Below are 16,772 nucleotides of genomic sequence, written 5' to 3'. Positions count from 1 at the left end.
GCTACCCTCAGTTGCTGTCTTCCTCATCATTTGAGATACCTCTTTTAGTTGTTACTATTTTATTTTTAGACAGGGTCTCCCTATGTAGCCTTCACTGGCCTAGACCTCACTATGTAGACTAGCTTGGCTTTGAACTCACAGAGATCCACCTGACACTGTCTCCCAAGTGCTGAGATTAGAGGTGTGAACCACCATGCCCAGCTTGCCTCCTTTTTATTTTAAATATGGGTTCTGGGATCTACCTTTAGGTCACGTTTGCCCAGCAGTCACTTACTGACTGAGTCATCTCTCCAGCTCCCCAAGCCTTAGCACACCAAACTCAGAGCTCCATCTGTAAGCCTTTGTGAGACAGAGACTGAGTGCCTTTCCTTGGGCTCTTTTTCAGTAGGTGGCCATGGGGCTAGTGGGTGAGGTTCAGGGGTTGGAAATAGTATGTGACCCAACAGTGACTTGGGCAAGCTGCTGCTCTACTGGGACAGAGCTTTGGGATGTGGCACAAAGAAATGCCTGCCTCAGAGCTGATGCCCACAGCCAAGGAGCCCGGCACCTGCAGCCTGGGCTGGGCCCAGGGCAGGGGCCAGCAGCATTGGCACCCATCCAGCCTACCTCTCTCTGGGGCACTGGAACAGACACAGCAGGTAACTAGCCAAAAAATCAGAGAGAAAGCAAAGAAGACAGGACAAGGGGGAGGAAACTACAATGTGGACAGGAAGGGTCTCTCAAACACTTTAATCCTGCAGTAAGAAAGGCTGGCACTGCCCTGTGCGGGGGAGGCGGGGAGGGGGACTGACTCCCTCAGCCAATGTGTTAAAGAGAAAGCCACTAATCAACTAAAAACAAACTGGAATCTGTTCCCATCAAGTCTCTTTCCTGTCACCAGAGGGACACACAGTCTCTGAAATACAGTCTTGGCCTCACTTGGCAGACAGCCCTATTGTGCTGAACACAGCCGTCCCTTAGGTTATTGTTTTTAATGTTGGAAAGTGAGTTTTTCGGTGCCAAACAAATTCTGCAGCAGGGGACAAAAGATATTCCAAGCGATCGCCCTGGACTATCCACCGACTGCCTGACAAGAGAGCTGTCCTGTCAAGCTTCAGAAGTGGAGTGGATGCACAGCAGGTCCAACCATTACCTAATGTGTGACTGTGCTCCAGGTCCAGAGGATGGGGGCTGGGCCTGCGGGCAAGGCTGAAGCATGAGGTACTCACAGCTCGGGGCCACGTCAGCCCTGACCTACCTCCTGTCCATGTTGCCGCTGACCATGAGGTTGGGAGGGCTGTCCCGGATGTTGACACAGGTGAAGTCTCCAAGTGCATTGCCCAGCTTCGAGAGGCAGCGCTCTGCTTCCAGGCTGTACACCAGGATCTGAGGGGGAAGAAAGCGCAGGGTGTCAGTCACATCTGTCAGGACATCATCCACTTTCCACTGTGCCACCCTTGAGGAGTGCGCTTCCCTCTGTCTCCAGAAGATGCTTTGCTACCCAGTAGCTTGGACACTTGCAGGCCACTGAGAGTAGAAGGACATGGCCAATCAAGTGGCAAAAGACCAAAGAGTCTGGATGAGCAGCAGTCAGACAGGGAGCTCTCCCCACAGCTGACCTGAACCTGAGTCCACAGAGCTGCTTTCTGGATTTGTCTGTCTGTTGGTTCTTTTCTTTTAAGAAGTGGAAGCGACAAGCACTAGCTTCTGATCTAGGGTTAGCTGCAGAGCTTACAAGAGCTGAGGGCAGCCGTACTGTAGACACCACAGCATGGCGGCTCACACAGAGCAACACTCCAACAGCATACTCTCCCCACTCTCCCCTTGGGGATGGGAATTTGGTGCTGGGTGTCAAAGCCAGCAAGCAGATGCCTGCAGGCTCCAGATACTGTCAACCTCCTAGATGGCTGCACCTCTTCCTCAGCAGAGGAGAGTGAAGGACAGATCACAAACATCCCCTGGAGTCAGGCCCTGAGGCAGGGTTTGGGTTTGGATTTTTGTTTTTTGGACAGGGTCTCACTGTGTAGCTCTGGCTGTCCTGGAACTCACTCTGTAGACCAGGCTGGCCCTGAACTCACAGAGAAGTACCTGCCTCTGACTCCTGAGTGTGTACACCACCATAGCTTGTTGTCCAGTCAGCTTTTTAATGAAAGACATTTCTAGCTCCGCTGGGCAGCAATCAGTAAACAGTGCACAGCCTTCCCACCCCACTGTACTGACGTCTGCTGAGCACACGGTGAGCATTGTGGGTCTGCAGAGTGACTCTATGGCACGCCTACAGAGGCTGTGCCCCTCTGGTTAGCCCAGACACTTAGCACTCCGTAGTGGAGCTTCTTGTGTCAGTCCTGAGAAACTCCTAACACTCAATCATCTCCACTGTGGGAATCATCGATCTCAAGGTGGCACACACTTCTAACACATGAATCTTCAAGTCTGTGGTAGTCTAACACCACAGTCAGGGTAATTAACTACTGTCGAAAGTCAGAGGCAGAATCCACAACACCTTCTCAATGCCTAATCCACAAGACAAGATGCAACGGACAAGAAAAGTTCCGGACAGAGAGGTAAGTGTGCTTGTTTGTTTGTTTAATTTTAAAAAACAGGGTCTCACTGGGTACTGTTAGCTGTCCTGGGACTCAGTATGCAGACCAGGGTGGCCTCCAACTCAGAGACCCACCTGCCTCTGCCTCCTGAGTGCTGGGGTTAAAGGCGTGTGTCATGCCTGTCTCCTGACAAGACTGTTTTAGACAACTTAGTAATAACTAAGATGGTGCTGTCTCCAACACTGACGAGATCAAGTCTATCCTTAGCAGCTGAGCTGGACACTATTACGGTGGCCTCTGGAAGGGGAGCGGTGAGAGCCGGCCACCGGATGGTGTCTGGAACAGGGTCCCAGCACTAAGCAGCAGCTCCACGGTGAAATGCTCCAGTGCAGGCCCTGTCCACGCACGCACAGATGCCAGCCACAGTAGACCCTGGACAAGCACAGCTTCTCTGTAACAACCTAAAAAGATCTACTAACGTTTTAAAAAATGAAGCCATTTTGGACCTAATTATCGTCACAGAGATTTCAATACTTTGGACTGACATTTTTATTTCTACACTACATTGGTGGGCAGAGGAGAAACACAAGAACTAGGCTCACACAAGCCAGCGGCAGCCTTCACTTTCTTTCAGTTCCTCTTTGACAAGTGGATGAATCATCTCTAAGTGATGCAGAGAGATAACCCCGCCAAAAAGACTGCAAATTCATCATAAAGACATCCAAGTCAGCAGTCAAGTAGTTCCAAAATGTTCAATAATTCAACGGATCAGAACTATCCAAAGAGAACCTTTACCATTGCGTTTAGTTAAAGACCACAGAGATTGGAAAACACATTACCATCTCCAAGGCAGGTCTTCCACACTACAAGTCCCTTAACGACCTTTACCATGGCTCCCTCCCTCCCACACTCTCTCTCTTTTAATAAGGTTGAGCAAATGGGACTTCATTTGATCTGATTGCCACAGCCTAGTGACATCAATTATTCATGCTCACACCCCCTCTTGTTAAGACCATGCATTAGACTAATTTTTCTCTTTATTGCCCTGGTTGGGTGAGTCTTAACCCACGACCACTTGAGTTGTTCTCAGAGGTGTTCAGAAATGCTTGAGAGAAGGGGAAACTCCCCCCAGCTACAGTGTGGGAGCAGGTGCTCTACACTAATGTGGCCGCCGAGTCGATAGATTAGCGGAGCATCAAATGCAGGTTCAGCAGTGTTCAGCAGTGTTAGCAGCAACCACGGCGCAGGCAGACGTGCGCTGCCATCCGCTGAGTCTCCAGCACATCTGCGGGCGGCGTGAGTGCTGTGAGCTCTCATTCTCCCTTCTGAAGGGCAGGTGGATCTGTGGGACCCTCTGGGAATGAGAGCTGCATTGTCACAACAGGCCAGGCAGCAAGTTTCCTATTTGTCTACTTCCCCCCCCAGAAAGATTAAATTGTTTCTGATAAAACAAAGCTTTAGAATCCCAGCTTTCAACTATTCTGACTGCTCTCAATTCTACTTATAAAGGCATGTTTTAAATATAATGCCTCTTATAGTAAGTTTTAACAATAAAATATGTAACAGAAGCATGTGGTGGCCCACTGAGGCCCATCTCCAGGAACAAGCCACCCTGAGCAGTCTGGTTAAAAAAAAAAAAAAAAAAGCATAGATCTTTAGTTTGAAGGTCTGTCTCTCTTGCTCTGTACAGGCAAAAGTCATCTCTGTGTGAGGGTAGTGTTTTACAGATGTGTCCCCACTACAAGAAGCTCTGGGTATTTTGAATGGCTAGGAGAGCTTCCATGATGAATACATAATTCCATTCTGATAAATAAGTTGTTTCTATCTGGTTTTTGATAAATCATTCAACAGCCGGGTGACAAGCATTTACAAATCTTCTTCTGTGTAGCGGGCACTGGAGTGAACGGGTGTGGCAGCCAGCGTACTGCCAGATGAGAGAGACATATCTGTGCCAGTTGCTGCTGGCCCAGCTGGCCCACTCTTCCCCACGTGAGACCTGCCTCCTCTGGGATCATGAGCCATCGTAACACTGTGTCCCAGCAGCTGATGTCTCAAGCAGGAGGGCTGTTGTACTGGCCATAGTATTAAGAAGGAGATGGCCACAGGTCTAGCATCTGGAAAGCATCAGCGACTACTCTAGGTGGGGAGGCCTGCATCTTCTACGTGTGACCAGGTCTGTTGAGAGTGCCTAGAGGTTATGGCTTTCCAGACAAGTCCTGACAGAAAGGCCAGAAGGTGCTCACTACCCCTCATAGTGGGGTCAGCTGGAGCTTGCCACCCTCTTCTCCTTCTCCACTCCACTCCGAGCTCTTTTAAACCTGGGGCTGACATCACCCATCTGTAAGCATGAACCACCAACAAACAGAGATGCCTTCGAAGAGCTTTGCTGACAGAACTATGGTTGTGTTCTGATGAACAAGACTTTAATTTTACCAAAACTTTAGAGAGTGGCTGGCTCATCTCCTTGGAGCCTCAGGCTGCCTCACCAGTGTGGTCAACAGTGAAGATGCGGCTCTCCCCACAACAGCAGCATTGTAAGAACCCTTTGAATCAAAAAGAACCTGCCTGCTTCCCTTTAAACAAGGGGCACGCCGAACAGGGATGGAGCGCATTCCAAAGACGTGGAGAGAAGGCCTGACCCAAAGTCTTGGAGACTGCAGACACAGCTTACCCTCTCCCTCCCTGCTACCTGGCCTCTCCCATCACTACCAAATACACTTTGCTCTTTGGATGAAAGGCCGGGGCAGAAGCCAGTTCTGAACAGTGAAAGCCAGCCTCATGCTCTGCATCTGCACCCAGTCAAGGGTGCTCTGCTCTCTCCATCACCCTCGCCACACATGCGTGCTGCATCTTGTGTTCCTGAGTGCCACCCTGTGTCATCCGCTCACAGCTCTCAAACACTGAGGGTAAACAGTCCCAGGACTATCTGCAATGTCAGGTGCAGCCTTGTTACCTTGCACTTATACCATGGGAGTGCTTCCTTAACTGAGGAGGGGCGCTGTATGCTCCCTGGAGCAGAAATGCTGCTGCCCTACCCTTGAGCAGCGCTCAGCATGACCAGCAGATACCAGATGTCCTTATGTGGGCCTGCATCTGGCTAGCCGCACGCTTTTGTATTTAGTGATGACTGGTGCAGACTAGGGACCCAGCAAACCTAGAATTCACTACAGTTTTTCCTTTACTGCGCAAGTCTTCCTTTCAGGGCCAGGTGACCTGAGGTCTATACAAGAGCTGCAATCCTGCCTAGGCAGAGGCCCCAAAGCACAGCAACCCTGTCTGTGGGTTCTCCTGCTGTTTGATGAGGTGGCAGACTGGAGTGCCTGACAGAAAGCTTCTCAAGGGTGCTACTGAACAGGCCTTTGCACATGCCATTCACCAGGGAAGCAGCACTATGCAGAGGGGCCCAACGTGAAGGGAGCATGGAAATTACAAAGGCGTGCGGGGCCTGGCTGGGGCTGCTCTGGGGACCCTACCCATGTCAGGTGGGGACCCAGCACTGTCAGCACAGAGGACATCACACTGAGATCTTTGCATAAAGCTGAGCCTGTGGACCTTACATAGTGGTGGGGTGAAGGTGGGGCCCTGCTCTGGTGCAGCTCAGCTCAGTTCAGCTCAGCTCAGCTCAGCTCAGCACAATGCTCCCACACCAACTGGAGCCACCCAGACCTCTGTGGTACTTGAAGATCAATAGCAGCTGCGTATCAGCTCACGATAAAGGAGGAATCCTGGACACACAGAGAGAAGCAGGGATGGTTTCAGGTTAAGGACAGAGTCCTCTGCATCCAGTCTGGGGGTCGCATGTGCAGCCACCTACTGTGTGGCCCAGCAGGCAGCAGCAAACTGAGTACATTTGAGAAAGTGAACTCAGAATTTCTAGGATTCACAGTAGATGGATGAACTAAGCAAAGACTGAGGGCAATCCAGGGAGACCCCATGAGCAAGAAGCTAGAGCAGTTCCTCAGAACACACTGCAGACACACAGTTGGGACCGAGGCCGGATTCGAACACTGGTCCAACACATACCTAACCTGAGCTCCACAGAGTGAACAGAGAAGCTTGCAACAGGTGCTGCCTGAGTGTTTGCTATGGCTGAAAAGAACCATAGGAAATCCCCAACAGGATAAATGAAAACAAATCCATACAAGGACATTGGAGCAAAACCACAGAGAATTAAATCCAAGTGATGATCTTAGAGGTTCTGTCCTCTGTTTTTGACAGAGGGCTCTGTTGGGTCCCAGGCTAGCTTGGAGCTGGAGGACCGGATGTTCCAACAGCAAAGGGAAAGGGTCCTCAGAGGGACGAGCAGTCACAGCCACAGCCAGTTTTGCACCAGTGTCAATGGATGTCGGAACCAGCAGGATCTTCAAGGAACCGAGCGAACATTGGCAACCTAGAACCACAGATATCTGGCCAGGCTGGTCTTCAAGAGGGCCAGCGAAATGAGGACATTTCAGGTAGAAAGGCAGCCTGGGCTTCACTGACAAAGTGAATGGACTGAAAAGTGCTCCAGAAAAAGTGTGAGTGGTTGGGAGAAGTGACTCAAGTAACCACAGAGAAAGAATGACCCTGACCGCACACAAAGAGGTGTCAGCACTGTGGGCAGTAACAGAACAACTCCAGCTCCTATTCCAGCCCAATGCCAGAAGGGAGGGAAATGTCCCATAACCACCCGATGCCAGCCACACAGGGTGAACATGGGCCCACGTCTCTGAATTCCAGAGCAGTGCCTGGCTGTGCCCCAGATGAACCAGACGAAGCGTGCAGCCCCCACACACTGTCTCTCACAACATGGTCACGAGCAGTGCTGTCTCAGAAAGACAGGCTTTGAGTGTGCACAAGCACTCATCTGCGGTCCACCCGGTGGTTCTGCCGCACGGTGCAGCTCTGCGGAGATGGCCGGCAGCACTCAGTTTTGTGAGTAGAAAACACAGGACGGGAAAGGCCGTGCGTCCTAGTAACAACTCAGACATTTCACCACAGAGCAAGGTGCGCATGCTGCTTCATATACAAGGCTAAGTGAGTGGCCCAGGGAATTCACAGATGAGCTCAGATTTAAAAAAAAGGAGGAGAAAGATGGACAACTGGGGAGGGCAAGGAGGCTGGGGAAAGTAAATCACACACAAAACAGCCGATAAAAAATAAAAAAGCAGTTAATATACATGAATAATGGATGTCTGATTTAAAAGCAGTTTACTCTGATATGATGTAATTTTTGACAACCAGCCAGAGAGACGATTTTAAGTCCTTGCCAGAGATAAGTCATAGCAGGAGGCCTGGCGCGGCCGTGTCTGTGAACATGTGGAGAATGACTTTCAGCACCGTCTCAGAGGTGACTTAACTGTTGGCAAACAGAAGCTGCCTCTCAGGTGCCCTGAGCAGCACCCTGCATGATGCAGCGCTTGAAGAGATGGCTCCCTGACATGAGCACAGCTCCCTGAAAACAGCCCCCCAACAGCTTCCATGACAGGCTCTGGCACTGTCCACACTCCCTCACACAAAGGAGAAGCAGCCTGGCCGCTCTTGTGCGTAAGTTTTAATTGGAGCGACAAGCCCACAAGGCCAAGATACTTCAGGGATGGGACGGTGTTGCTGAGCGTCGCCAGGCACTGGGTAGGCAAGGCTTCCACACTTCCTCCCACGGCCAATGCACCTGCAACCCTGCTTGTTCCAGGACTGGGCTCTTCCTGGGAGGCAGTGCCAATCACACAGACTGTGCCAGGCTTGGGGCTTTGTGATGTGGGCAGATGTCTACAAAGGACCAGACCGAGGCCAAACCAACACCTACTGTGACCCAAGCCTGAAAGAACTGAGTGAGTGCATCCTGTGGAGTCCCAGGGCTCTCGGGTCCCTGTGTGCCTCCTTACACATGCCCAGGGTGGTGAAGGTTTCCTTAAAGCAGTGAGCAGAGGCAGCTTGTGCCTGCTTCAGCTACCTCCTTACTTGACCATCTCCCAGGGGAAGAGGGGAAGGGGGGAGGAGGGGAAGAGGAGAAGAGAGGAAGAGGGGAAGGGCACGCCCACCGTGAGCACTGAAGCAAGCATGAGACTGTCGTCCAGAGCAGACCAGAGTCACCATGCAAACATGCCTGAAGCCTGAGGGCCTGTGTGCTGTGCCTCATCTACACATTTCACAGGTATTAGGGACACATGCCACATGGGCCCTGTGAGACAGTGTCAGTGCTTGCACTTTGTAGGGAGAAATGGAAGCTGCACTCCAGGCACAAGCTCTTTAAACTGAAAATGCTAATGTGCTGGCTGGTGCTATGTCAACTCGACACAAGCTGCAGTTATCACACAGAAAGGAGCCTCCCTTGAGGAAATGCCTCTATGAGATCCAGTTGTAAGGCATTTTCTCAACTAGTGATCAAGGGGGGAAGGCCCCGCTCACTGTGGGTGGTGCCATCCCTGGGCTGGTGGTCCTGGATTCTATAAGAAAGAAAGCTGAGCAAGGCAGGGAAAGCAAGCCAGTAAGTAACACCCCTCCATGGCCTCTGCATCAGCTCCTGCTTTCAGACCTGCTTGAGCTCCAGTCCTGACTTTCTTTGGTGATGAACAGCAGTGTGGAAGTGTGAGCTGAATAAACCCTTTCCTCCCCAATTTGCTTCTTGGTCATGATGTTTGTGCAGGAACAGAAACTCTGATTGAGACATCTACATTGTCTTCAATGGGAAGATGACAGGGGAAGAGTGGCGATCAGAGCTCTCATAGCCTATAGGCCTGATTATCCTTTCTTTCGACCAGCCTGACTTCTGTTTCAACCCCAAATCAGACCAGACGGCAGCTCAGAGGGTGGACAGGCAGATGGTCCCTAAACATATGGCAGCTGAAGGGGCTGAAGTCAGTAGGGACAGAGACTTTACTGTGGGTGCACAGTCCACAGACAGGACACTTACTTACTATATACATCCCCAAAGCACAGCAACCTCTGCTCACTGTGCAGTCCGCAGTGCTGTCTTGGGGACCCGCAGACCAGTGTGGCACTTTCTCCCACAAGCCCTGAGTCTCACTCCCGAGTCTCAACCGCCACTTGCACTTAGCCACCAGGAAACTGAACTGAAAACCATCTGAGATGGCTTGCCACACATTGCCCAGAGACCAGTCGGGAAGCAGGCCAGGCAGAGTCCAGCCCTTCCTACCCCAGGTACCATACTGGAGAGCCCCTTCCTGATCTCAGCCCAAATGGCTGTTCCCAAGAGCCAGCACAGTTCTGTGTGAAGGACTCCCCTGTGCCTGCTGTTCATCTGACCCTAAAAACTGCCGCAGGATGAGTTTTTCTCACTTTTCTCACTTCCTATAGAGAAAAGGAGCTGACAGAGGACACATCTCCATCCAGCTAGGAAGTTCTGAAGTAGGCTTCACTGGAAGCCGGCCATCAATGTTCCTGCTCTTGAAACCGCCACTTCAGGACACTCCAAATGCAGTCCCGGCAGGAATGCCAACGGTAGCCCTGGGAATGCCACACACTGACCAGGCACATTCACCAGCAACTCTGCTCCTATGGGCCAACCTCAGACCTGTCAGACCTCTGTGCTCCAACTACCTGTGCTGCTGCCCAGCTGTTGCTGGCTCCAGTGTTGGTTAGCAGCATGGTCAAAACGTGAGCTGTGGGTTGTTCCTGTGCACTGAGGTCAAGGGAGGGATGACAAGGCTGAAGCTGAGGCCTATGCTTCTGGAAGGACATGAGGAGAAGAGACGGGAGAGGGAAAGGAGGCATCTGCTAATCTTGGGCAGGAAGGAACACCACACTAGAGAAGTGAGTACCTCTGTGCTACACAGAGAGACTCGCCATGTAGGTGCGGACAGAGATTTGGAAGCTAAAGTAGTTTCTGTGGACTTCTGAAGGCTTTGAGAGCCAGGCTACAGGCAGGCAGTAGGGCCTGACCCACAGTGCTTGGCATGGGCTGTTTTTCTGATCTAACTGGAAATAGTTGGTGTATAAGTGTGTACCAAGGAGTGCAGGGTCTGCAGGGGCGTAAGTGTGTGCCAGAGAGTGCAGGAGTATGGGTAAGGGTAAGGGTAGAGGTCCAGGGGTGTGTGGATATGCCAGGGAGTGCAGCGTGCAGGAATGGAAGGATACAGTTCTGGAGGCATTTTCAGTGTGCATGTCAAATTCTCCTGTGAAAAGATGTATGAGTTCCTGACCAAAGGAAATGGGGAAGTGGAACCCTAGCCCACTGTAGGAGCTCAGGTCGATGCCTCAGCCTAGACTCTAACAGGGATGTGAAGAAAACTGGATATGGACCTGGGTTACGTACAGCAGGTCGACCCTCATCAGTGCCTTGCGAGGAGGGAAGTGGTGGCTAGGTCACGGCAGGGCTGCCTCTTACAACTAGCCTTCAGAGGACTTGCACCTTAACACTCAGCAAACCTTATCATCCTGCCCAAGTGAGTCCTGTAATTGGCAAGAGACTGCTCAAGTGTGAGCTGAGCTGGTTTTCCTCGGCCTAGCTGCAAGGGACTCCATCCTGCAATCAATTGTAGAGGGTGCTGTAAGGAGTTTGGCATCCACTAGAAGAAGTACCTGTGCAGCTCAGCAATCGGTGTTAGTGCTAACCCCACCCTAATCTAGGACCTTACAGAAAACAGGCATGCGGGCCACTGTAATGAAGCAGTCTTCCAGGGGCTGGGGAAAAGCCAAGTCCTCTACTTTAACTGCTGCCTGTTATCTGAAATAGCTGGGGACTGAGCCCATACAGGCCATGTGCTGTGTGGTTTTACTTTCCCTCTCCTTCCCTGCTCAGCTGTCTGGACTGTGTGGGAATATACCGCTCACCCCAGGGTCACTGTTTTCACTCTTGGAAAGAGGCAAACATTTCCACCAGGCCCCCTCAGATCCTGAAAAACACTGACAAACCTAGCTGCTCTCTGGGTAATATTTACCCTGAGATTCATGTGGCACAGAGAAATCAAAGCCATCCCCATCTGTTGTGCGGAAATGATCCCAACAGTCAACTCCAAGTCCACTCTCCATGTGTGCAGGATGGTGGACCAGGGCAGGAGTTCCACCATAACCAGGGAAGCCATGGAAAATCAGACCCTAATAAAAATCTAATTTTAATTCCAAAGCCTAATAAGAAAGGGCAGTGGCATCATATACATCAATGTAACGCCTTGTAAACTTGGTCAATGTCGTCAGAATACTGATAACTTCATTTAAAAATCCAGAAATATTACAACATCAGTGGCATACAAAACCATGCAAGGTGTGTGCAGACAGAAGCTATCTGAGGTGTAGTGCCAGCCCTGCCAGCTAGGCCTTACAGTGACTCAGCACCCATACCAGCTCCCACATCAGCTCCGCACAGCCCTTTCCACTCAGGCCTCTTTCAAAACCAGGCTCAGGAAAAGACTAAGCTCCTGGGTTCCCACACCTCCCAGGGAGCACGAGGGCTCCGGCTGGCCTGGGCCACCTCTTCCCACAGCCTGTTGTGTCTGCCTGCACAACTCCAACTTCACCCCAATACCAGTGGGCACAGAGGCACCAGATGTGCAAGCATCACCCCAATTTCTGAGCTGGAATATCAGGGCAAGTAACTTTATAAAGTTTATGACTGAGAGCCCTGTTCAGCCCACTGGTCACACCTGCCATGTCACTTTATGCTCCTGAGAACCGCAGATCCTAAGTCACACTTACCTCCCCCAAAGTAACAAGAACAGCTTCCATAGAGCCCTTCATGCTTCATGACCTTAGAGACAACGCTCAGTTCTGAGTCCAGAGGCCGCTGAGCTGGGGGGAACTGACAGTTCCAAGTGACCCTGGGGCTCTGTGGAGACGTGTCAAGGTCCCACCAAAAGTTAAGAGTGTGCCACCATTCTCCTTTCCTTACCAATAATGCCAAGAGTAGGTGCTGGCACGATTTTAGGAGCAAAACCTGTGTAAAGCAGCTTCAGATCTCATTTCTTTGGTTATCTTTGAGAGTTTCAGCGCTCTGGAATTCCCAGAGTTCACCGTGTCTCCCTCACAGGGCAGAGCCTCTTCACTCCTGGTCACAATTACCGAGCACGGGCTGAAAGCAGAGAGAAGCATGCTTGACTCATCGCTCTCCAGGACTCATGGGATCGTGCTCACTGATGTGACAGAATGGACCAGTGCTGGGCCCTCTTCCTTCTAGAAAACTGTCTCCAGGAGTTAGCCCTCAGTGCCCCAACAAAGAAGTAAACAAGACGGAAAGTTTTGGAGAGCATGTGAAAATATATTACAGACTTTCGATTTTAGCTTGCTTGTCCTGCATGTGAAATATCAAGTCTTGATTCTCAGAAGCAGAAACCTCAACAGAAGAAAAGATGGCTCTCGGATTCTGGCAGACATGGCAGAAGGCAGCCCGTCTGCAGCACGCTCTGACCCAAGGCTCCAGACAGACGCTCACCTTGTGGCCAGTGCAGGCAACCAATCCCAAGTCTCGTCCTGGCTGCACATGGACAGTCATCAGCTCAGAGTCTCGGGCAATTATTTTCTAGCGTGATGTAAGCTGCGGCAGCCCAAGCCAGCCTCCCTGCCCAGCACACTCCAGCCTGCGATGACTTCACCCGTGCCCTGATTAGAATGCACACCGCATGCTGCTTAATACAATCTGCCATCAAATGCCAAGAGCGTCAGAACCAAATTGGGAAATATGTCCAGACCCACAGAGCGAGGCTAAGAGCACTAAGTGGGCTCCAGCTCCCTTTATGAGACCCAGGGCTCATCGACAGCATGGTGTTCTCCCATGGCAGCCCTGCCTCTGGCCATCCACCCTGAGAGCACATTCAGGCAGCAAAGGGATTGATAAAGGTAGTGTGCTGCTAGAAATGCTTACAGAAACAAAGCTGTGTTGCTGAGTTCCAAGCTATGAGGCAAAACCAAATCCTAGCAGGCTGCTGGAGCACCAGCGTCATGTGGAGGGCTGTGTGGACACAGTGCAGTGTAAGGTGATGTGGTCAAGACACTTCTGTTTCTTCTGCTGTCAGCTGCCATTCAGTGATGGCTGCCTCTAAGACATTTACACTCAAGTCTGAGAACCCAAGATCGGACTCAGGATTCTTTTCTGCTGTAAGTTAAAGACCTCCGAGCAGCCTCTCTTGCTGGGACTCTCCCCTCCATTCCTGCCCCATCCCTCCTGCCTGGTGCAATGAGCATGGCCCTCAGACAGCACACAAGCCTCGGATGATCTGCACCGCTCACTGACCCAGCAGTCACGGTCCGTCCCTCACTGCCTAAGAGAGGCCAGACAAGTGGTTCAACAGAATCATGGACCCCACGAAGGAGTACCCGCACGCAGCGGGGAGGCACCCAGCAGTGCATGTCCCTACTCTGCAACATGACACTGGCCTAAGGGAGCTGCCAGTCCTGCCATGTGATCCAGTCAAGAAATACAAAGTATGAACTGAACAGCAAAGTCAGGCAAAGCCCCACTGTCCTTCCCAGCTGCAAAGCCTAGAGAAGGGTCATCCAGGAAGTCCACGGGGTGGTTGCTGTCACCCTCCAAGAATACCCTCAGTGCAGCAAGGCTGTCAACGTCCTGACAGAGCACACTGGTTTTCCATATCATGGTTGATCAATAGTGACTGTATCAGGTACAAATGAAGACAGATCAAACTCTGTTCTCATAAAGCTTTCATCTGAGTCCTAGCTATAGGGGCCAGAAGTACAGATGTAAGTTCCCATGTGTGCACAGCTCCAGGCAAGCCTGTTGCTATGCGGCTCACAGCAACGTAATAAACAGCGCAGGCGCTTTCACTGCCAAGCTGAATGCACATGGCCAGTTCAGAGTTCACAAGCAAGGAGTCCCGAACCTCCAGTACGTGGCTTGACCAACACAGACCAGCAACGGTGACTGACATGCGGCTGCTCTGAGAAAGCGGAAGACACAGTGAAGATGAAGGCTCTCTTGGTCCCCGCCTGCCTCCCTCCTGATGGAGAGCCATCTCCATGCTGGGTTCCGGCAACTGGGAGACTGTGCAGCACTAACTAACATCCGCCTGACTGAATGCCTGCCGCTGTCAGCATCTGAATAAGGCCTAAGGACATCCTGCCGTCAGCACCCTCCACCTTCACCACAAAAGAGCAAGTCATCCAAAAGCAACGAACTGGTAGTAAGTTATTTAAGGTTCAAGGCATTTCTAAGCATTAATTTCAAAAGAATTAATGTCTCATTCAGATGAGCATTACGATCAATTCTTTTCCCTGGTTGGGAGCTTGAGAGCATTAGAGGAACCTATGCACTGGGTAAGTCAGGGAGCAGGGCCTGTGTGCAGAGAGGAGCGAAGCATCGGACACAGCTCAGTGGCCCAGGCAAGTGAAGTCCTAGGTATCTAGAGAAAGACTATAGTGTTAATGTCACCATTACCCGATGTCTCTGAGAACTCTAAAAACAAACAAACACAACTGCAAAGACTAAACAGCAACCAAGCCCTTCCACCAGGGACCTGAGTCCTCCCAGGTGAGGAAGGAAACCTGTCAGAAAGCAGCTCCCTCCTCGCCCCTTTCAGGGAAGTCACTCTGGTATCCTCACTGCAAGCTTCCCAGCTAGGGACATGGCGCTGCTGCAGCCCACAAGTGGACCCCAGCACAAAGCGCTGCCTTCCAGAGAAGCTTTGCTGCCACTGACCAGTCTTCCTGTACCACTAACTAGAAGCTAGGATAGTTACGTTTTTGAGCATAGCTCTAATATGTGTGGAAAATGAAATGTGCAAATGGTCTCAGGATCTTAGAATCCACATGTGAGCAGCAGATGAGAGAAAACATACCCGAGGGCTAAGGGAACAGCAGAAATGTCAGCAAGGGCACACCTCTCACCAATGTGAACCCTATAGGGCACACCTCTCACCACTGTGAACCCTATAGGGCACACCTCTCACCAATGTGAACCCTATAGGGCACGTCTCTCACTAATGGGAACCCTACAGGGCACGTCTCTTCCACGGAGCTGAGGGCACTAATTAGCCCAAGCTTATTAACAGTACTGTCAGGAATTGTTTACAGAAGAGGGAACAGGAAGGGGCTGGGGACACTAAGCAGCCGAAAGCATGTGCTGCTCTTCGAGAGGACCCAGGTTCGGCTCCCAGCTCCAATGACGACACTCAAGGGCACTTGCATAGAACTCCAGTTCCAGGAGATCCAAAGCCCTCTCTGCCCTCAAGGGGCACAAGGTATGCATGTGGTGCCAAGACACACATGTAGATAAATGAGTCACACACAAAACCACAAAATACTAATCTAAAAGGTTTTTTGTTTTTGTTTTTTGTTTGTTTTGTTTTTCTAAAGGAGGAAGAGGATCAGACAAAGGACGACTGAGTAACTTGTGTGAGGTCACACAGGGTCATGGGAACCGGGTGGGGCAGTGTAATCTCCAGGTCACATAAACACTATGTAGGAGAGGGAGCTCCTTCCCTGGGAGAAGGGACCTTTGGCTCAGGTGTTCCTTCCTAGAAGACTCCCAACTGCCAATGGGGTCAAGAGCAGGCAAACTGGAAGGAACCTAAAGCCAACGAAACGTCACCCCTCTCTCCTGAACCCACCCGAACGGAGTGTGCCCTGTAAATGCGCTTCAGGACTGAGGAGCTGGCCTGCAGTCAGGATGGCAGGAACTTGCAGCGGTAACACAGTAATCAGCCACGGGCTGACGAACGCTATGCTCCTGCCCTGTCATGCACCGCTGGTGACGGCAGAAACTATGATGGGAACTTTTCATTTTGCTTCCTCATTTTATTACTACATTGTTGTGTGTGTGTGCACACATGAATGGTGGCAGGGCACATGTACCAGGACACATGTGTGGAGATCAGAGGACGGTCATCAGGCTTGTGCTGTAACCATGGTTCCCTGCTGAGCTGTCACCAGCTCTGCCTCCCTCAAGTGTGGCTCAGCAGTGACCACCAGCACATCGACGTACCTCCTAATGCCAGACTGCACAGGAGCTGTGTAAGTGGCAGTGTGTGGTGCAGCCTGGCTGAGAGGCCCAAACAGTGAGGGTGGCCCAGGACGTGCCCACCAGTGAGGACTGGCTACACAGCCTGTGAGCTCTAAGCACAAACTGCAACCCTATGGCAGGGAGCTGGGGACACGAGAGATGGAACACTGCCTAAGGTACACTGCTCATCAAACACTAGGCATGGAACAGGTCACATACCTGAGCCATGTCTGCAAAGGTCCATCCTAGTCTAAAGGTGTGTCTGTGTATGTATGTATGTCTGTCTCCTACATGGACATCTGTGTGCAGTGGAGGAGGAACTCCGTCTCGCGCTCCACTCACTGCTCCGACGGCCCTGAAAT

General features: G+C 51.3%; 1 protein-coding gene across 1 annotated transcript in view; it reads right to left on the bottom strand.

Annotated features, from left to right (window-relative positions):
- Positions 1 to 16,772, bottom strand: part of Fbxw8 (F-box and WD repeat domain containing 8) — a 90,608-nt gene that overhangs the window by 12,861 nt on the left and 60,975 nt on the right. Inside the window, exon 8 of the mRNA NM_001107145.2 lies at positions 1,238 to 1,365. Within this exon, the coding sequence (NP_001100615.2) occupies positions 1,238 to 1,365 (128 nt within the window). The remainder of the gene's footprint in view (positions 1 to 1,237; positions 1,366 to 16,772) is intronic.

This window comes from Rattus norvegicus, chromosome 12 (assembly GCF_021556685.1).
Source record: "Rattus norvegicus strain SHRSP/BbbUtx chromosome 12, alternate assembly SHRSP_T2T, whole genome shotgun sequence".
In the NCBI taxonomy this organism is placed as follows: domain Eukaryota; kingdom Metazoa; phylum Chordata; class Mammalia; order Rodentia; family Muridae; genus Rattus; species Rattus norvegicus.
The sequence above is the reverse complement of the archived record's forward strand: the minus strand, read 5'-3'. Positions and strand labels throughout refer to the sequence as shown.